Source organism: Toxorhynchites rutilus, chromosome 3 (genome assembly GCF_029784135.1).
Source record: "Toxorhynchites rutilus septentrionalis strain SRP chromosome 3, ASM2978413v1, whole genome shotgun sequence".
Classification (NCBI taxonomy): domain Eukaryota; kingdom Metazoa; phylum Arthropoda; class Insecta; order Diptera; family Culicidae; genus Toxorhynchites; species Toxorhynchites rutilus.
In genome coordinates this window covers 9,866,552-9,889,043 of record NC_073746.1, presented here as the reverse complement: position 1 = coordinate 9,889,043, position 22,492 = coordinate 9,866,552, and the positions used below count along the sequence as shown (strand labels likewise).

Genomic DNA, 22,492 nt, shown 5'->3' with positions numbered 1-22,492 from the left:
TCCCTCCATGGTAGGTCCCGCAAAGCAAATCTAATAAAAAAAATTGTACCTTTTCAATCGCGAGAATTTGCGTTACCTGATACGGACACCAAATCGGAGCGGCATATTCCAATATACTACGTACCAACGAGCAATACAACGTCTTGAGAGCATAAATATCAGTGAAGCTAGAGGCATGTCGACGAATGAATCCCAATACCGAAAATGCTTTGGCGGTGATTGTACCTATGTGCTCATTAAAACTAAGCTTGGAATCGAATTTAACGCCCAGATCACACACTGTCTGCACTCGTTCAACAGGATCAAGCCCCAGCAAGTATCGACAATTGAGCGGATTGGTGCCACGAGTGAAGGTTATCACCTTACATTTGTCACTATTAACCCGCATACCATTATTGTCACACCATGTTATTATCACATTTAAATCGTTCTGTAAGGCTGCGAAGTCCATGAAAGATGAGACAATACGAAATAGTTTCAAATCATCCGCGAAAGAGAGGTTGAACGATGACAGCAGGATTCCCAGGTCGTTCACAAAGATGTTGAAAATCAGCGGACCAAGAACACTGCCTTGAGGTACGCCGGATGAAATGCACAATGATTGAGAGTAGGCAGAATTAACCATTATAGAAGCGGAGCGATCCGTCAAGTACGAATAAATCCACTCCGTGATCCATCCCGGGAAGCCCATGCGCTTCGTTTTGTCAACAACGAGGATGTGTGGTCTAGTATCGAATGCTTTAGCAAAATAGATATATATATAGAGTCAATCTGTTTTCTTGATTCCATCTCGCGAGTCAGGGTGAATACGCAACACATCAAGTTTGTAGTTGTTGACCGGTGCTTCATGAAACCATGTTGATTTTCAGAGATGAATGGCGAGACTGCGTTATAGAGAACGTTGTGCACCAATTTTTCAAAAACTTTGCTGAGGCTGCAAAGTAAAGAAGCACTTCGATAGTTTGAAACGCGGTTACAGTTGCCAGTTTTGTGGATTGGTACAATGATTGCCATTTTCCATGCCGATGGAAATATCCGATCTTGTAGTGAGCGATTGAATATATACTAAATTGGTGCTGCTAGTGTAGCACTACATTTCTTCAAGAGCAATGGCGGAATGCCATCCGAACCAGAACCTTTCTTAACGTCTAGATCCTCAAGAGCCTTTAGAACTTCGGATGTGGAAAAATGATCAGGAAGGTCGATATCATAAGACGGCAGATGAGCGTAACAATCATGGCGTTGTACCGGGGATCCTTTGCTGAATACACTTTCAAAGAACGTAGCGAAGAGGTCTACTGCTCTGTGTTGTTGTGAGCATTCACTCCATCGTAGCTGACGTTATGTGGGATTCGGTTATTTGAATTCCGTTGCTTGACGAAATCCCAGAAACGTGAGGGGTCTTGCTTAACACTTGCTTGGATCCTTGACACATAATTCTCGTAGGTTGATTGGAGTAATACTTTGTAGGATGCTTCCAATAGACGAAGATTGGCTCTGTCGTCGTCAGATCGTGACAGAAAAAACCGTTTGCGGGATTTTCTGAGGTTGTTGGTTGGGGAGCATATTGCGCAAGTCCGGTGTCCACCATGGTTCGTTGAAACTTGAGCTAGACGATGGTCTTCTTCTAGGTACATGATCGTTAATTGTTCTCTGCAGTTTGTCGTAGAACGTCGCCACTATCTCGTCTAATGATCCATCCTGCAGTAGCACTACCCAGTCGACATCACCAAGTACGTTGTTCAGTATACTGAAATCACATGTCCGAAAGTTGAAATTGCGTTTATCGTCTCGGACGTCTTGTAGAGGAGACGCGTCACAGCACTTGTCGATTAATAAAATAAGCGGCACATGATGATTGTCTACCGGTAGCAGTGAAGACGGAGGAAGTACCAGGTCAAGATGCTCTGGTAAATTGACGAATGCCAGGTCCAGCAATCTACCATTACAATTAACGAAACTGTTAATTTGACGCAAACTAATAGTGAACATTGTTTCCACAAGATTTTGTTCATGTACGGAGGTTACGTTAGGTGGAATATAACCGTTTGTAGCATCATCGAACTGCCATTTCAAGTTAGGAAGGTTAAAGTCTCCTACTGATATAATTATATCCGTTATAGTAGCGTGGTTTATGATACACTGAATGGCGTTTACGTGTGCGGAATAAAGTTCGGGGCTAGAATTTGGCGGTAGGTAAATAGCAACAATGTAGAGAGATCGCCCATGTAGACGCTGCTACCTGCTCCAGCATGTCACAATGTGTCAAAAACACAGATTCACAGTTAAGGTGATTTCTTATCGCTACCAACACTCCTCCACCACGTGAATGTTGGCTGGTTGATTCGTTTCGGTCGCATCGGAAGAACGTGTATTCGCTGGAAATTTCACTACCACTACCAGCACGGAGCCATGTTTCCGTGAAAATGAGCACGTCATAATCGTTAGTAGTAAACGTAATTGCGGAATTCGGACGATCAGGATCAGTGCTGGAAGCAGTAGACAACACAGGAAGCGAACTATTCTGATCGCATACATATTTACACTTGCCTGCAATGGCGGGTTGGAAGTCTCCCTCTCCACTCTCACACACAGGTCTGGGACGACTGCAGGACGCTGGCGGGAATAACGCGACTGTGGCGAGGGGATTAGAAGCTTCCATAGAGCTTGCAGGCTTGCGTCCCAGTAGTGAAATGATGGCTGACGGCGTAATATATGAAGTTGAAGGGAAGCTAGAATCGAAGGGCGTATCAGGAAACGAAACGGCTGTATTGTGTTTGTACTTGCCTGAATTAGCAAGTTGGAAGACCCCCTCTTCCCTCTCAGACACAGGACGGGGGCGACTGCTGGTTGCTGACAGGAAATGCTCGACTGTGCTGAGGGAATTGGGGGTTTCCAGAATGCTTCGTGTAGTGCGCCCCGGATTCCATGCTGCATTCTCCCTTCGTTCTGTTGTTCTTGCGTTTACCGGTTTTTTGATCCAGACTCTTCAAATTCTCTAAATCCGACACCGGACGGCCAACTTGTAGGTGATAAAGCTCTATCCTTCAACTCAGGACGCCATCCAACTTTGAACGATACACAGTTGAGCCTAGATAGGTCAGCATCCTTGGTGATCAGTTTTACCACGTTCACTTCATCGGTTGATTCCAGGGCGTTCTTCACGAATATTTCAATTTCCTCGGTGGTAACAAGAGGGCGAAATCCTTTGAAGTACAACCAGAATGTTGGTTCGGAAATAGCATTGTTCGCAATTAGATTTGTGTCGACTGATTTAGTGCCATCGGTGGAAGAGCAATGACTTTGTCTTTCACGTATAGACGTCTGGAGTCAGTGCCATTATCGATCCCCTTTTTCGAAAATACACTACCAGAAGATTCAATATTTGAACCAGGAAGCACCACCGACGGATGACTGCAATGACTTTCAACTTTCGATGCCAATTCTTGCACAAGCTTTGTCAGTTGAGCAATTTGAGATTGCAAATCACTACATGAACACGCTGCCTGTGTTTTCAACAAATTACAAACGCGATTGCCGTCGAAATTTGGTCTGCAGGATGGACAAATCCAGATAGCGACTCCCTTGGAAAACAAATTGTTCATCTCCGTACGGGACACCCCTGAGCATTCTCTTCCAACGTGATAGAATGCACTACAGAGCCCGCATACAGCAGGTTCGATGCCGGTGACATCCTCACCGCAGTTTCCGCATTTCTTCTCCATGACTGTGCACGTTAGCGTAATGTGACGGTATGTTTGGAAATATGTGGATGCTCCGAGATGTAGGCAGTAGGTATGACTCTATAAACAGCACTTTCAGCTATTCTCCTGCAGAGGCGCTTCGATCGGAAAAATGAGTGTGGAAGTCTGTAACGTTGTATCACACAATTGATCGGAGATAATTCACAGCTTCACCAGCACAAAAGTACACAGAAATATTAACTACTTTCGCTACAACTCAGACACAAAGCGAAGAACGATACAAACAAAGAGTTCGATGGTATTTAAAACTTAAAGAACTACCAGAAAAAGCGAAACAAAATTCCAGTATGAAAACAACAACAATAAACGTTCTAGCAGTGATGCCATTTATCGCTACTTACCTATTTTTCCTCAAGAAACAATAACCTGCAACTATATAAACAGTATTATCTTATGTAATACATAATATGCAGTACTTACCGCTCACAGCATCACACAAACCAAAACACAAACAATAACAAACACTCATCGCGATATACATTAACACTGTATAATCAAAACAATAACAATTGAATTGTCATAGGATAGGAACGCCTGGAGACGAACCTGCTATGAAACAAAGCCCCATTGTTTATAGCGAATATTCTAGAATACCCGAGCAAAGATACGACAATAGAATATACTATAGCGGATACCGTATAAATAGGGCACGAAATGTTCAGTAAAGCGTTCAGTCTTAAAAGTACAGTGGTTCAGTTTCAAATCAACCATCATAGTGAAATTGTTCAGTAGTAGCTAAATCAATGTAGTGAATTGTTCAGCTGAAAATAAACTATCGAAGTAAATTAGTGAAGTGGTGAAACTATCTATCTAGTGACCTGAAATTCACATGGTGAAGATGAAATGCTTGGTCGGTCGAAGTACTAAAAGTGTCGGGAAGTGTCCAAAACCAGTTCCGATCGGCTAGTCGTCGATTTTCTCCCGTAACACCAGTCACTGCAGATATCAAGGTCCATGTGTCCCGATGCATTGTTAGAGAATTTGATCCCACATGAAGCACCTTTTCTCAAAGCTTCGTGCATTTTCGAAACGCGGGAAAATGAGGAACAGTGGAAGATGCTCACATGCATATCAATGCGGCTATTGTTTGTATTGTTGTTGCCCTAAATTATGTCCGATTGATCCTATAAACAAAATGTACATGATCAGTTCTTTAAATTCGTTGGTGATTTTTTTTTTCATGCATTCATTGCCACCATATATTGTATCATACCAACGTTCGCTGTAAAAAAGAGTCTTCGACAAAAGTTCATATTTTAATAAGATCTCAAACTTTGTCGAATACACAATATTGCTATCTTGACTTCAAACAAAATTAGGATTAGTTGTAACATTAAAAAAAAGTGAAAAAAAAGGTTATTAAAAAAATTTTTCCTCTGTAAAGGTGCCCTTCTTCCGATGCATGAATGACTTGTTGAAAATTGTAAGGGCTATCCATATATTTTTTATTTGCGAATTTTAAACAAAACGTTTTGAAAAAGTGAATGTAAAATTTTAAAATATTTTTTTGGTGTAACATTTTTCGTATTTTTTATGGATTTTTTAATGAAAATTTGAACAATTCTTTACATTTCATTCTTTGACCAAAATGTTGTAGGCTGTGTTGCCACACGTACAGATTTAGCAGGAAAGTACAGATATTTTCGTTATTTCGGGTACAGATTCTGTACGGTACAGGGTACAGATTGTCGTCAAAAAGTACAGATTGATAGATATTTTTTCCGCTTGTGAAATTTCTTACATTTGAACAAAATAACATTAAGGTACAGAACGACTTTTATGCTGCAATATCGCTTGGGGCTGCTGATCATAATAGCATTTACAATGCAATGATTGATCAGTTTCATAGGGACAAAATTCGTTGTGTTAGAGACGTTTCCAGGGTTCTACGATAGGAATATACAAGATCTGGAGAATGAATTCCGTAACTGGAAACTGGAAAAAAACTGGACGTCTAAAAAGAATTGACGGCTCGCTCGCATTTTCGACGCTTCGATGCTTTGTTTGTAACGTTTTCCCTATTTTTTCTGAATATAATCAGAACAAAAATAAGCTTCGAAATCGGCTCAGCAACGATACGATGAACGCTATTTTGAGATCAAAAGATTTGATTAAACATTGTGGCTATGTATAAGCATCATCAAACACACGGATCATTCGTAAATGTGAACGTAGTTTTTTTTGTAAATAAATGAGTTTTTTGTTCATTCTAATAAAATATATTTTATCTATAACGAATATTTTCGATGGTATAGTTTTTTTTAAGAAAAAGTACCGATGAGAAAGATTTTTAACCCCTCTGGTACAGATGAAAATGGCAACACTGGTTGTAGGTATTCTATTGTTTGAGTTATGATTTTTTGTAAAAAGTTGAGAAAAAATACATCGGTTCTATTCAAAAAGAAGTGTACTTCTTTTTGGAATATTTAAGTATGAAAAGTTCCTTAAATGACCAATGTCTTTACACTCACAACGTTTCACTGTAATATGAGATATTGCTGTCAATGGCCAGTTGAGTAGGCATGAAAAGCGTCCATTTGTTTGTATGTAGATTCTAACCTGAAAGAAGTCACTTATCATTTTTCGGTTATAATATAATAAGCTGTCCCAGAAAAAAAATAACTACATGAACTACCGACATTTGTTATATACCTATTTCTACCAAACCGGTCACTTTGACCGGTGTGATGTTTAGCTGTCAAAATATAAAAATCCGAAAAAAATTACTGCAGCTTGGTTTTGATGTTTCTGTTAGGGACCCGCCGCATGTATCTTCAATTTCGAACCAATCAGAAGTGGGTGTTTCAGGTACTTCGTTCTGTATATCTACCGGTTCACCGCAAGACTCGAAAGAAGAGCGGCTTGGACATTCCCTTCTCGCCGATCGTTAACCAGAGAAGGACCTTCTTCGTGAACTTGATGTGAAATACATATTTGACGTCAATACTTACCTTCGTGGTGGATAACGTAAAGTGCCCGGTCCCCTGCCATTCGTTGAATTCTAGCGTCAGGTAGGATTCGTCATTCATTATGAGCACGACATAGCGCTTCGCCGGAAAGAAATTTTCCTCCAGCACTTCCAGCTTCTTCATCTAACCTCGTCTGGCGCTTCCACATAAAAATGTTCATTCTGGCTAGATTCTTCTCCACCATTTGGCCGGTTGTTTCGATCTCCCGGCTTAAGGAGTGACAGGAGAGGATGTTGTAAATACCAAATTAGCAATTGACACGAAGTGTCTCAGGATGTCTATCTTCTACACTCTGGGTGGAGCTGGCAGTATGAAAAAATCATCAAGTTTCTTGACTGTTTTCGCCATGCTGCGAATCAACTGCGTTGAATCATTTTTGTTGAAGGCTTAATAAACATTAGATTTTAAAAAATATATAGGAGGTTGTGTCCAAGATACGACATTGTTGGCGTAGAACTACACTGTTATTTTATATACGTCGCTTGTTTATACCTTCGGATATTATTCTATAATGCTGTGAAATTTTAGAAACAACTGCTTTTTAGAATAATCTCTGAAATGGTTTTTTCATTGTAGAATTAGTTGACGATAATTGATTGATGATTTATTCTTGCCCTCGCAAAACAATACAACAGCTGATCGTATGTCACAATTTATTTCATGTCAATGCATTGAAAATTTACCTCGAACGCTATTCCGGTGGCCTTTTTCGCAATTGACATAGACTCGGTTGCAGTCGATTATATACAAGTTACACCAGCAACCATTATTCTACATCTCATCTCAACATCAATATATCTTTGGCACCGCATGGAAACAACAATGACAACACTTGCAAGTATCAAATATCTTGCTACATGTTATTTAGTATTGCCTCGAAGGAATCGCACCTCTAGGAATTGTTCGTACAACGTAAACCAAGCGCCAAACAAGCGTTCGCCATAGCATGCATACAGCCATACATTGGTGGCTTGAAACTACTAGGAGAAGCAAAGACTCCCCCTACTTTCATGTATTTGCATTGTCGATTTCCCCCAGGCAGCCTGGTTTTGATGTCTCTGTTAGGGACCCGTCGAATGTATCTTCAATTTCGAATCAATCAGAAGTGGGTGTTTCCGTTAGTATAGGGGTTGAGATTTTTCAATTGTTCGATAGTTAGTTTCATGACATATAGTATTTTCTTCAATAAAAAAAAATGTTATGGAGTACCGAAATCGATTGACGCAAAAATTTCATCAATCCATCATGAAATGACTGAGCAATGAGCGTTTGAAATTGGACAATTTTCACGATATGCTCGATTTTCGATTTTCAATTTGTACCCCAATATGTTCCCGAAAGACGTAATCCTACGTCAATATATATGGCGCCATTTTGTGGTGTCGGCCATTTTGAATTTGAATTTTTAATAAATAACTGTTTTCTACTAGTCAAGCCCTTTCATTGGATACCCATATTGATGGGGTTCTGAGAAAATATGTAATCCGCCATTTTGTAGTGGCCGCCATTTTGGATTTGAATTTTTCATAAATAACTGTATTCTACTAATCAAACCCTTTCATTTGATACCCATATTGATGGGGTCTTGAAAAAAAATATATATGGCGCCATTTTGCGGTGGGGGCCATTTTGGATTTGCATTTTTCATAAATAACTGTGCTCTACTAGTCAAACCCTTTCATTTGATACCCATATTGATGGGGTTCTGAGAAAATATGAAATCCGCCATTTTGTAGTGGCCGCCATCTTGGATTTGCATTTTTCATAGACAACTGCATTCTACTGGTCGAGCCCTTTCTTTTTGATATTAGCTATTCAATATAGAATTATTATACAAATTATTCAAAATTTCCGAAAATCAAAAATAAAATACTCCGGATAATCGAGTCCGATCTGTATATGGAAAAATGGAAACGCTTATAGTTTTCATGAATTTTAACCATTCACACACCAGGGGATTATGATGTATAGAATATTAAACAAATCTTAGGAAATTCACGATTCGTTTGGTATGTAAATCGCCATCGTTGGACTCGCCTTCGTTGAAGGTAAATGAAAATGATAGTTCAGGACAAAAATCACATTACTTAGGAAATTGACTGTTATGCGAAAACACTTCGAATCGATCGCAATCATGTTCCTTACGTTTGGTGGTCACTAAACTCTAAGCAGAACCTCCAATTTAAAGGTTACCATTCAGCTACTGCAAGAAAGTGTTTACAGTGAAAAACGGTTCTCTAAAGCTGGCGTGGTTTACGCAGTAAAGTGTAATCAGTCGGTTAAAAAATTGTAATTGAAATAATATTAATTTAATTTTGAAAAAAAAATAATTTGTGCTAATGGGAAATTATTGATTTTTTGACGTAGGACTACGTCTAACCGTAAGATATAGGGGGTGAAATGGAAATCTAGGCACTGAACAAGTAGGAAAAAATGCAAGATTTGGAACTCTTATAACTCGAGATCGCAAAGTTTTTTGCATCAATTGATAGGAAATATATCTACGCATCTATCATAACGAATAACATTTAATTTTTCTTGATATAAATAATTGAATAATTGTGAAATATCAAGCATTGTCCAAATGCACTATGTGCCCATTTTTGATTGGTCCATTTTGTGCTCCTCAAATCATACCGACCAAAACGGGCAACCAGAGCAGCAGCGAAATAGAATGAAGCACGATTGGAAAGGAAAAAGAAAAAAAATGAACGAAACATTGGTCGCAAGTCTCACACATGCGTAATTCTCGAGCCAGCCAGTCAGCTTAAAAATCCCCGCTCCGCTGCCGTAACGATCACATTCTTTGTGTGGACACCGACTGGACAACATCGTTGCTGGACGAGCTGGACGGCGAGGGATCGAGTGCCTTTCTCAAGGCAAGAGGGTGGAGGTGGTAGCGCTGGAGTAGAATAGTGTAGAGTTTTCAAAGGGCCTTTCTCAAGGCTAGAGACGAATGAACTGCAAAAGTTTAAAGTCTCTATAATACAAGACCTTCCTTCCTTCCGTAACGATCATTCTCATTCAAACCGTACACCACATCAGTTCGCATCACAACACATCAACAAACCAACCCAAGCAGCCATGTCTGGACATGGCAAAGGAGGACAAGTTAAGGGAAAGGCAAAATCCCACTCGAACCGTGTTGGTCTCCAGTTCCCCGTAGCAGTAGCAGTGCACCAGTTCACCTAGCCGGCGTTATATAGTTTCGGCCGCCGAAGTGATCGAGTTAGCTGGCAAAGCTGCTCGCGACGATAACAAAATCCGCATTCGGAACAGAACACATTCGGTTCGGTGGACATCAAGACAACAGGCAGTTGCAGCGAGTGGCGAGTGGCAAACACAATCGCAAAACGGCAGCAGGTAGTAGAAGAAAAAAGTTTGTTCTTTATACAATCTGCTTTGGTGGCAAATCCAGAACAAGGCGGCATCGAGGGCGTTCGAAATGGTTTTTTTTCAAAAACACGAGTACAAAGTTTTCTAAATTGGAACCATTCCATAAAACATGGCGCTTATCAGGGCCATTAAACCTTTCAAAAAAGAGTTTACGAAATACAGTTCAATGCTTTCTAAAATAATATCCAAAATAATAATAAAACACAAATTGAATTTTTCATAACTTGTTTGCCAGTTGTTTGGCAGTTGTTCTGAGCTTATTGATAGTTGGGGACTTTCCTGATTATTCAATTTTCACCAATTCTTAAATTGTTTCCAGATTAAAGGTACAGTAATTTACAATTAGTTCGACATTTAGCTAATTGGACGGACATGTAATGCGACATATTTAGTTGGACATTTTTGTAAACATAAAGATCCAAATTATGACCCCACATTGAAAGTCGACACTGTACCACTGTCATCGCAAATGTTCAATTACAGGTTAAAATCGCCTCCAATGCGACACTGAGTGGTGTTTCGGCACGTCGCATTGAATGTAATTTACTGTACAACATGTCACAAAGCTGGATTGGAAGAAATTTTCCAACTGTGAAAGCTGTGGCGAGTGGCAACAAATCGCTAAACAGGAAGGTTTAGCCGAACAAGATGGAGATATCGAGTGATAACAAAACAATAAACTCTTTAGAGTGAAGATAATTTTGTGATCCTGAAAAGGACCCTTTTTAGCCTGCATGTGAATCCAACGAGCGAACAAATCGTAATGAATGTATTTTTCTTTCTTTCTTTCTTAGTTTTTAAGAGGCTTTAAACTTTGCAGTTCATTCGCCTCTAGCCCAGTGGAGAGCCACAATAAAACCAGCCCAGAGGGGACTGGCGAAAGGGAAACCAAAAAAATCACTCATCAATCTGTCCGCTCGACTCTCGGTTAAAGAAGAAGGTAGGAAGGGATCCTATGCTTCATAAGATATTTAATATATGCTGTAAAGAAAAGTAAATATTTACTGATCCGAGGACCGAAGCAGTGACGAAGCACAAATGACCTAGACTCCAAGCACAGGGCGTGTTCCAAAAACAAAAAAACACAAAAAAAGCCCTTCTCAGGAGGATGGGAAGGAAAGGAGTGGAAAGGATTTGGGTGGGATTAGAGGAGTGGAAGGGGGTGGGAGTGGTATTGAGACGGCGAAGTTTCTCTAGGAACGTTAGTGCCAGAAGTTAGTTAGTTTTGATGGCAAAACCAGCCACCGTACAACACGGCGCTTTTCAGGGCCATTAAACCTTTCAAAGAAGAGTTATTAAAAGTTTTTCACAATACCTATGCGTTCTAAAGTGACATAACATGACATATAATATAAACTGATTTATTTTGTTTATGCTTGTTTTTGAACTTATTAGTGGTTGGGGTCTTTTAAATTGATCATTCAGTTTTCACAAACCCATGTATGGTTTCCGAAATAAAAGTGGCTTCAAATTACAACACATTGTATGCAGGATGGCATTAACGAATTTTCTCGGTAGCAAGAACTGCTTTCTTTGGTTGATAACTGATGTTGAAAATTGACTGACGTTACATGTGCATTGCATAGAGAAATAACTAAGGAGCAACACGATGAGCTATGTATTTCCTGCTGCTATGTTCTTATTTTAAAGGACTTTAATCCGAAGGTCATCCGTCCCTGTATTTACTGTAGGTTTTCCAGAACGCTTATAGCTCGTTTGTTTCTCGACAGATCGTAGAGTTCGTTTCCAAAACCTTAGTTCTTTTTCATTTTTATTTACTTTGTTTGCGGAGACTACAAATCTTACAATTCATTTGTCTCCGAAACCACAGTTTAAGGTACGGTAATGTGCTCAATAGTGAAATATATGATAGTGAACGAGCTTGTAGGGAAACTAACTAAATTCGACTGGTTCACCGGATTGTGGACGGGACACTGTTGGCGCGGATAAGTAATGGAAAAAACTATTCAATTCCTTTGCTCGAAATTGTATTTGACCGACGATATAATTTTTGATGCGTCCTCTGTGAACTATCTACGTAGAAAGAGGCTGAAGCTATCGGTGTATCTAGTTTTATCTGTCTTTCGTTTCGTTCTGTGACAAAAGGGATTATAAAACTATTATCTGCTTTGTGCGTATGCAGATTAGATTTTTGAGATAATAATGATCTGCGCGATAAAGTGTGAGCGTAGGCAAATCATTTAGGGTGCCGAGTCTATTATTGACCTAAGCTTGAACAGAGCTGATGACGCCCTATGCATTCGCTATCACAGCCATCATTTTGATTGTACGATATGTGTACACGCCGAAAGATGCCAGACGTTGAACATTTAATAAGTACAAAGCCTTCAGAAAAAAATCAAGAATCATGTTTGTAAAAAATAACGCAAAAACACAACACCAAAGGTTCTTTTCAGAACCCCCAACATGTTCATAAAGAGTAAACAGTAAACTAATCCATTTTTCAGGTAGATAGGTAGGTATTCACGTAGGAGAAGAAAATAAAACAATATATTCAAAATATATATTTAGCAAAACCTGTCCCCTTTGTATAGTCCTACGTCACTCCGGTTATGTCACCGACATTACCCACCCGTCTTTTTTTCTAAATCCGGTATCCGATCGGATAGCAAATGTTGGTTGAATAGGCCGGGTACCGGATAGTTACCGGATATCAGTTTCATCTCTCATTTCATTTCAACTCAGAATGGGCATTTTTTCATAGATGTGACGAGTTGAACAAAACTCCCAAAGCGTAAGAGAACAGAACTTTAGCGGAATAATTACTTTGAATTGTAAATTCTGAGGGAGTTGTGCAATGATAACTATTCCCTTTCATAGTCAGACTATATTCTCGGTAATAAACTAAAAAGCACTCCAAATAAAAAAAATAATTAATTAATTAAACAACAATCGAGTAGAGCTGAAATGTCGCCGACGAAGTTTGACCCTCAATGACCATATGCGCCACATGGGAGCACCCTTTGGCTGGAATACACATAGACTGTTCCTGAATTAAATCGAGCTAAGAAACATGATATTAAATTTTTTTTTATTGCAATTCTCTCAAAACCTTCGGGAATTCCTGTTTGATCATTTCAGTTGCGTTCCTCTTCCATCCCAATCGTCCGCGATTGTCAATCTGAAGATATCGTTCTTACCCAATTTTTGTAGTGTCGAAAAATGCCGCGACCTAAAATAACTTAATGCTAAACAGTTAAACTTTTACTGTGTTATTCGTGGAGATTATTTTTTATAATTTGATTGACAAATAATTATTGGGTTTGAAAATCCAAAGAATGGATGATACATTGCTGAAACTTGCTGTTTCATCCATTCTTTGGATTTTCAAACCCAATAATTATTATGGAAATAAATGTATCTTAGTAGATGATAACACAGCATCATATGTCACACGTTAAGATTTTCATCACAACTTGTTACAATTTGCGAGTTTGTTTGATCAAATTAAAAATAAGCAACAAATAAAAAAAAAGAATCACAATAAAAACGAAACCAATATAAATTTAATGATTTTTTTCCCAATTATCTCAATCAGGGTTATAAAATTTTTGTATTCCTCCCTATTAAATAAGTTCAGTGCATGTACGCAAAAAACCAAACTCAAGCATTCATACTGCACTCAACATGTAACGAAAAATCATTACCCTGTAGTGTATGCATATTAATAAAATCAGGTATGTGTGAACAAACAGCGAAGAGAAAAATGCTGCTGCCACACAAAACTCGTCCACACCTGCAGTGCATTCAAATCGCGCCTCAATAATTTCATCTATTACCGGCTCTAATTACCACGCGTCCGAGACAGTAAAACGATACACGTAAATACTTACTTTGCGATCGACGCTTATCTAATTTGCTCGTTGTTTTACCCATGCTGAAACGCCCGGTTTTGCACCACTGACGCTGGGGCTAGCTGCTGATTCACGAATTGACACCGTATCCGTTGGAACGGATCGAGCGGGGAATTATTAACTTCATTTGGCACCACCTTTGCACCACCTGAGCCAGTACTGGAAATATGTCACTCTTTTTCGCAACTGCTCACATTCACACTCACCCGGCTGACTGGTGCGCGACTGTCGATGAAATCGGGGGTTCTGCTCCTTGCTTGGTTTATCTCGAATTCATAGCACATATCTATTCATTAAGTCGGTGCACTTCACACGCGCGATAGAGCATTAGAACAAACATCGGAATTGAATTTAGATTAACTTAATCTGTGTCTCGTTTGGATTAATGCTATATAAAAGGGCATTAGAATAACCGAACAGAGAGAAAGCACTATCGCGAGTAAAGTCTCTGCGTCCTTCAAGCTGCATGACGAGGATGCTGGTGAAAACAGTGCAAGAATATTCTTCAGAACATAAAAAACTGTCAGTCCCAGAAACTTTGCGGTTGATGTTGCGGAGATTTCAGCAGTTGAAACCAGCTGTGTTTCGGAATTTTCAGGCGTTCTTTCTTCGTTGATGATGTCATAGGTTCGTGTGGTAGAATATTTTTTCAAAGTTGCACCGATCGAATAATATATTTGCATGACATCAACACATCACGTCAATTGGCGTTTATCTCAGCTCGATATCGCATTCCATCACTGAACGGTAGTATACGATTAGCGAAAATCGCACATGTAGTTATAGCCATGGTGGCTAACAGGAATCAATCCCAATGCAAACTGTAAACCAACACGCAACAGTGATTAGAGTTAATTATTTCAGCACATAAATCATTGCAACTAATTGGTCAACACTAAGTTCCAAAACCCGGTAACACGACTAACTCGATGATACGCGACATACCGATGGGTCAATATTTGAAACTACACATCCGCGTGTAGCAGATGATTGCAGCGTTGGTGGAGACAGCTTCGAACGGATGAGCGCACGAAACCGATGTTACTGTTGATATTTTTCTTAGGAAAGGCAATGGTTTTGATTTGACACTGGGCAGGAAATGAGGGTTTAAAGTAAATCCAATCTTCAGTTGCATTTGTTGTGTGCTTTCATCTTATTGCTCTTACAATACAGTCATATCGAATCTAAGGAGTGTTCTGTTTTCCATGCGAGCCTTTCAATCGCAAATGACGATTTTTCATTTGGCACAAATTTTGCAGACGCATTCTTTATGACAAAAAAAGACAATTTGCACCATTGGTTTGCCTTTTTGACTCGAGTCTTACTTTTGAGAAGGGCCTAAGCATAGATGGCTTGATTTTTTTTTGCAAATGTAACTCAGAAACGGATGGTCCAATTTAATTGGTGTCTTCCGCAATGTTTTCGGTCATTATTAGAACTATATGGAGAAAATATTATATATAATATATAATATGTTTTATTTATATTTTTTTTCAAAAGTACATCTAAAACTCAATTTTCTCAAAAAAGGTGTTTTGTTTTTGACGTGGGACTACGTCTAACCGGAATATATGGAGGGTAAAATGAAAACCTAAACACAGAACATGCAGGAAAAAATGAAAGATTTCGAATGCTTATAGCTCGAACATTTCGTACTGGATCGGAGAGATGTTTGCATCACTTGATAGGGAATATTTCTACGCATCTATCGCAACTAACAAAATGTTGTTTTTCATTAGATAAACAATTGAATAACTGTAAAATATTAGGCGTTATCTAAACGCCCTAACTGCATCGTTTTGATTGGCCCGATTTACGGTTTCCCTAACACAGCCATCAAAACCAAGCAGCCTTGGGGAAATCGGCATTGCAAATACATGAAAGTAGGGGGACTTTTGTTCTCATCGAAAAATGTTCCCTAACACAGACTTTAAAACCAAGCAGCGAAATCGGCATTGCAAACACACGAAAGAGCCTAGAGGCGAGTGAACTGAAAAGTTTAAACCCTCTTAAAGCCAAAAAGAAGAAAAAGAACACACGAAAGTAGGGGGAGCTTTTGTTCCCACCGAAATGTGTTCCCTAATAGAGATTTCTAAACCAAGGTGCCTGGAGAAATCGGTATTTCAAATTCATGCAAGTCGGGGGTATTTTTGTTCCGACTGGAATGTGTTTCCCTAACACAGACTTCAAATCCATGAAGCGTGGGGAAATCGGCATTGCGAATTCATACAAATCGGGGGTATTTTTGTTCCGATTGAAATGTGTTTCCCTAACACAGACTTCAATACCGAGGTTTCTGGGGAAATCGGCTCTGCAAATAAATGCAAACTGCGAGTACTTTTGTCCTCGCTTGCCTTTGTGCAGAGTGGAATATGTCTGTCCTAACATGATCTTCTAAACTTAGGAACCTGGGAAAATCGTGCAGCCACTAGAAGCGAATGAACTTCCCAGTTTAAGGCAAATTCGAGATTCGAGAAGTATGTACTCTTTTGGGATGTAAACTTCAGAGGGAAATGTAAAATAAAATAATCGTTTGATAATTTTTTTTTGTCTTTATTGGAAAGATTTTCAGCCTTAGGCTGGTTCATCAAACGTTTGATAATTCTTCCGTACATATATTTTGTTCTAGTCATCATACCAAACGTAAAAGGTCCGTCATTAAATTTACTTGTAACGAAGAACAATCAATCACAATAAATGAATTGACTTTACACGGCATTTGTTCATTTTTTTTCACTCACAGAGCAAATATATTGAACTCAATTGAATTTGGAAACTGTTTCATTCAATCAAGAATTTAATCAATACAAACGAATGATTGCTAAGCTAAGGTAGTTCCACGTGAACCTTGCGGTTATATCATAGATATAACCCACTAATTTTTTTTTTTAACTGAATAAAAGTTTTTTTAAGTGGAATTTTTGAAAATTTTGGAAATGTTTCTTATAATTGTTTTTAGACACGATTTTACGAAAGTACGCATAATTTACAGTCAAATTTTGCCAAATGCTACGGTTTCTGAGTAACTGTGATTTTAAAATAAAATTTACTGAAAACTCTCAACTTTTGGTCGTTTTCGAATGTGTCTCGAGCCTTTGCAACCTAGAAGTAAATTTTTCTAGAAAAGTAGATAATTTTCGACTGAAATGCTTCAATTAATTAGGTGATGTGATATTTTTTTTGTATAAGGTTGTGTTAAAAATAAACATTATGAAATTATGAGAGCATTGTTTTGAATGTTCAAACAGTGTGTTTTGTGATACCTGCGAACACCTGAACTGCATTTCTGTTTCGAGCTGCTTCGAAAAATATCATACGAATGATAGCATTTTTTATATGAAAACAATACATTAAAACACATTGTAAATACTTATCTGAAGTTAACATAAAAATAAATGAATATTGTTCAACTTTCATAATCTCTCAAGATATACATATTCTGCAAATAATCTCACAAAGTTCTAAATCACTGCCTTTTCATGTAAAAATAATTCCGACCGCAAAGGGTTAAAAAATGGTGGTAAACGAATCAACCTTCCAATTCAAATGGAATCGGCCATGGCCCTTTTTTCAACATCTTTCGTATAGATCTATTGAAGTCGATTCTTCGAAAACTTTTTTTTTCTTTTTTTCTGTAGTTGCCGCTCTGATTGTTTTTACGAATTATGTGTTGCTCACAAAAAAAAAACACTCACTACTTTCAATTTTGAATACGTACTTAACATTCCATTTAACTAAAGTGACCAGATGGTCCGAGGTCTAACGCGGAACACAAAAAACGAAACGTTATGTATATACGTGGTGTGAACATAACCCATAGTTTAGACAGTCTCATTTAAAGGGTGTGTCACATCAAATTGCATCACGGAAAAAAACGCTGTAGAAATTTAATTTTTAGGAATTATATCTTCAGCTTTCGCTTATAATCAGATAAGAGTGTATAGATCACGTTGGCCATGCTTCACTGTCAATTTTTCGTAAATTTGGAAAAATGTCGTCGAATGAAAAAGAGCGTCGTGAATTAATCCTGTGCACTCATTTCGAGAATCCGGAGTTGTCACATCGGGACATCGGTAAGATGCTGGGAATCGTCCAATCCACGGTCAGCAGAGTATTAAAACGATATTTCGAGAACCTAACCATCGACCGGAAGGTGAAGAACGGCAAAAATGGATGCTCCGTCAGTGAAAAAGATCACAAGCGCGTAGTTAAGCAGTTTAGACGTGATCCGAGAAGTTCGGTCCGGGATGTCGTCAATAAGCTGAATTTGTCAAGTTCATTCGTCCAGCGGACCAAGCAGCGGGGGGGCCTGCGAACATACAAGGTTCAGAAGGCTCCTAACCGCGACGAAAGGCAAAACATGGTGGGGAAGACGCGAGCCCGGAAGCTGTACACCGAAATGCTGACGAAGCCGCATTGCCTGGTAATGGACGACGAAACCTACGTCAAAGCGGACTTTCGTCAGCTGCCGGTCCTGTTGTTCTTCTCCGCAGAGGACAAATTCAGCGTTCCGGAGGAGATTCGCAAGCAGAAACTATTCAAGTTTGCCAAAAAGAGCATGGTGTGGCAAGCGATCTGCTCTTGCGGAAAGCGGAGCGCCCCCTTCGTGATGACCGGCACGGTAAACGGGCAGGTTTACCTCAAGGAGTGCCTACAGAAGCGCTTACTACCACTATTGAAGCAGCACGAGGGCCCGACCATCTTCTGGCCGGATCTCGCTTCGTGCCACTATTCAAAGGACGTGTTGGAGTGGTACGAAGCCAACGGGGTCACCTTCGTGCCAAAGGAAATGAACCCGCCCAACGCGCCGGAGCTTCGCCCAATAAAGAAATATTGGGCGATTATGAAGCAGGCCCTCCGGAAGAACCCAAAAGTTGTCAAATCGGAGGCGGACTTCAACAGAAAATGGATTTCTGTTCAAAAAAAACTACAACCTGACGTTGTACAGAACCTTATGGACGGGGTAAAGAGGTAGGTGCGAGCATACGGGCTTGGCCTCGAAGTATGAATAAAAAGAAAATGCTCGGATCGGTCTACTGGGCGAATTTCTACAGCGTTTTTTCCGTAATGCAATTTGAAGTGACACACCCTTTATTCGTGAAACTCTTAACATGTGTCCTAGTAATTAAACCTGACCTGTAAACACTCAGCTGTGATTTTTCGGTGGTTTAGATTTTGTTTACGCCTGAAAATCTCTCACTCGGTCAGAGCATTTAGGTCTGGCAAGCACGATTCAAATTCTACAATTTTCTTCCAATTATCGAATGGAATGCTCGAAAATTCCAATCCATTTTTCATCGATTTTAGTGTGTTAAAAAAATGGACTAATTTCGGATGGCGATAAAAAAAAACTAGAAAAGATAATTTAATGGAACAAATTTTCCTTAAATGTTAGGTTTATGGGGCCTGCAACAAAAATGATTCAAGGCTGTTGGTTCGCAGCAGCAGCACTGTCAAGCAACTTGATGAGTTTTTTATACTGCCAGCTCCACCCCACAGCGAAGGAGTTGGACATTCTGAGGCACTTTGTGTCCGCCAGATATAGCCAATCAGATACTGTCGGTCTCGTCTGACGCTTCCGCATAAAAATGTCCATTTTGGCCAGATTCTCCTTCATCATTTGACCGGTTGCTTCGATCTCCCGGCTTAAGGAGCGGCAGAGAGAGGATATTGTAATTATCAGAGCAACAGGCAATCCTCCAGAAGGAGTAGCTTGATGTACCGGTGAAAAACTTCTTTCCGGTTAAAGAAGTGAAAAACTTCTTTTCGTACTCATAATGAAAGACAAAACGTACTTGATGCTAGAATTAAACGAATGCAAGGGACCGGATTCTTCACGTTCCCCAGATAAGTGATGGCGACGAGTATATCACCCACATCAAGTTCTCCAAGAATCATTCTCTGACAAACGAGAAGGGAATGTCCAAGCCGCTCTTCTTTCGAGTCATATGGTAAACTGGGAGATATACAGTACGAAGTGCTTGCCGGAAGTTGCGAAGGTGATGTGGTTGAACCTGGGATCTGTCCATTATGCCAAAAGATCACTGGAGGATGGATCGGCTGGAGATAAACCGCCAACCTTCCCAACATCCCCCAGCTGCGACCGATAGAAAACTTTTTGGCGGAAGGCCAAAATGGAGAGACAGCCGACCACCAAAGCCACGGAAAGGTAAAAGAACACGCTGACATACATCTTCTCATCGGCCATAGTTGAGGTTCCGGCCAACTTCCGTAAGGCCGCCAAGCGTTTCATTTACGATACTTCATCAAACAACTCTGTCTATTCCTGTCCCGTATACACTAGTTATTCCGGCTTATTTAACACGTTAAGTCCTGACCGAGCTAGGAGACCAAAGATGAACTTTTCGACTGACTCACGTTGGTCCCTGCGGATCAATAGGGGACTTTTATAAAAAAACATTTTCTAATTTTGTTGCTGTCGTTTTCATTTGACACTCTCTAAACAAAAAGTCGGTGCGATGAAACCAGCTCAACGTATTAATCTTTGGATGCTTTTTTTTTGTGATTCGTCCATTTAATAAAATCAACATGATCAAATTGTAATATTGAAAAATATTGATATCCCGGAACATTTTCGTTTCTTTTGCCAAATGCGGGACGTTTTGCGGTACGTAATCTTACACGGGACATATTGTTGAAATGCCTGTTTCAGTTTATATTTAACTCATCCTCAACCTCATATTTCAGCCCAGTGCCAATCAAAACAGATAGCCAAGCGCGCCTATGCACGAGTCATTATTGATGATCACCACACGGCACATGTTAGCACATTTCGGCATCACGGCATCGATATCGATGGCGATTCCCGGAACGAACACATTTGAATCACACAAACCACACGCAATTTGTTTCTCGTATTGACCTCCACGAAGACCACCATCACACCCTGACCACAAAATGATTCCGCGCACATATGAAGTGGCCACCACGGCGGGGCTATCAATTAATTCGCGTGAGTAAACAACAATACACATTCTGCCTTTTGCATACAGATCTCTGTTTTCATTTTTTGTTTTTGTTTTTGATTTGCTCAAGCAAACTGCTGCGGTCAGCTGTTGGGGCGACGATATCCATCGCAAATACTCTTGGCTGTTTGCCGACACAGTTATATCGATGTGTCGAACACCGAACCGTTTAGAGAGATGCTCCGCCAGATATGGGAACAACTTTGCAAACAATGCTACTGCTATCGCATGGCGGCGACCTCGCCCCTGGCGAACACACGTTGCGCTGCTACCTGCGATACCTAAGTGTTTCGCGAATCGTCCCACACGTCTGGAAGTGACGAGTTTGAGCCTACCGAGCGCCGATCGGGAACTGAAGCGTCGGCCAAGATGCGCGCGCGCTCGTGTTTTACACACTACCGGTGCCCAATGCGGCTCACTGTGGTGAGCGGACCTATTGTTGGCCTATCTTGTAATTCGTTGCTAGTAAGTTTGAGTTACTTCCAGTTATATGTACTAGAATTATCTGTGTTTGTCGGAACAGATATTTCAAACGTTGCAAACATACCAATTCTGAAACCAATACAACACCGTCAAACAAAACACCTAAATGCGAGGACCATGGGTAGATGTTTAATGTCTGGATTCTTGCGAAACGTGTTGTCGCTCCAGAGATAAGAAAGTCATACGTGTGGAGCACCGCTGAGCACGGAATACGTTCATTCTCGGTTGAGTCTTTTTTGAATGAACCTAATCGGCTGTGGGTGGGGAAAGCGGGAAACAAGAGAAAAATCTGATAACGAGCAGCCTTGATAATATAAGCGTCACACATTCCTGGTATTCTAATCGAGGTAATTCTTATCTGCGTCATGAAAATATTTAGATAAGTAAGGCTTGGCATTAAAACAATCGGGACAAGCAAGCGGTCGTCTTGAAGTCGATGAATCTGACATAGTCGGAAACTAAACAGCAGTCAAATGACTTAATCAAAGTTTTCGCCATCGCTTCGCGTCATAAGTTCGCAGATTAGGCTATTGGAAGAAATAGGGAACGATACCAATTTTCATTGATAAATCGTGCTTCAGATGAGGCACATTCCTGTGAGTTAACACCATTGGAATACTCTCTTTGGGGCTATGTTATGCGTGAGGCTTATGGCGACAAACCAGCAGCTCTTGCTGAACTTGAAGCCAACATATGCTGATATACTAGCGGCAATGTGGCACCGAATCGTCAAAAACTGGAGCATGTGTTTACAAAAATATATATGCTCATTTGGATGATATTCTGTTCAAATCATATATTATAGACATTTATCCATGAAAAAAACAGGAAGTGGGTTATATCTATGGTATAACCGCAAGGGTGACGTAGGACTATCGTTGATTTAGAGATCATTTGTTTGAAGTTGAATCTAAATCCATCCTGAATGAATGAATAAATAAATATTTGGGTGACTTCAAAAACGAGAGTGTTACTTTGAAGACTCAAGGTTTTATGCATCCAATATTGGGTACAAAAAA

General features: G+C 39.8%; 1 protein-coding gene across 3 annotated transcripts in view; it reads right to left on the bottom strand.

Annotated features, from left to right (window-relative positions):
- LOC129774904 (breast cancer anti-estrogen resistance protein 3 homolog) overlaps positions 1-21,307 on the bottom strand; it is a 141,886-nt gene extending 120,579 nt beyond the window's left edge. The window contains exons 1-2 of one of the 3 annotated variants that reach the window (XM_055778964.1): positions 21,272-21,307; positions 13,984-14,310 (exon numbers count right to left, since the gene is read on the bottom strand). In XM_055778964.1, coding sequence (XP_055634939.1) covers positions 13,984-14,026 — 43 coding nt within the window. In that variant the 5' untranslated portion in view covers positions 14,027-14,310; positions 21,272-21,307. Of the gene's footprint in view, positions 1-13,983; positions 15,431-20,754; positions 21,241-21,271 lie in introns of those variants that run through there. The other 2 variants (XM_055778963.1, XM_055778965.1) reach the window with 2 other exon arrangements.
- Positions 21,308-22,492: the final 1,185 nt, after the last annotated feature.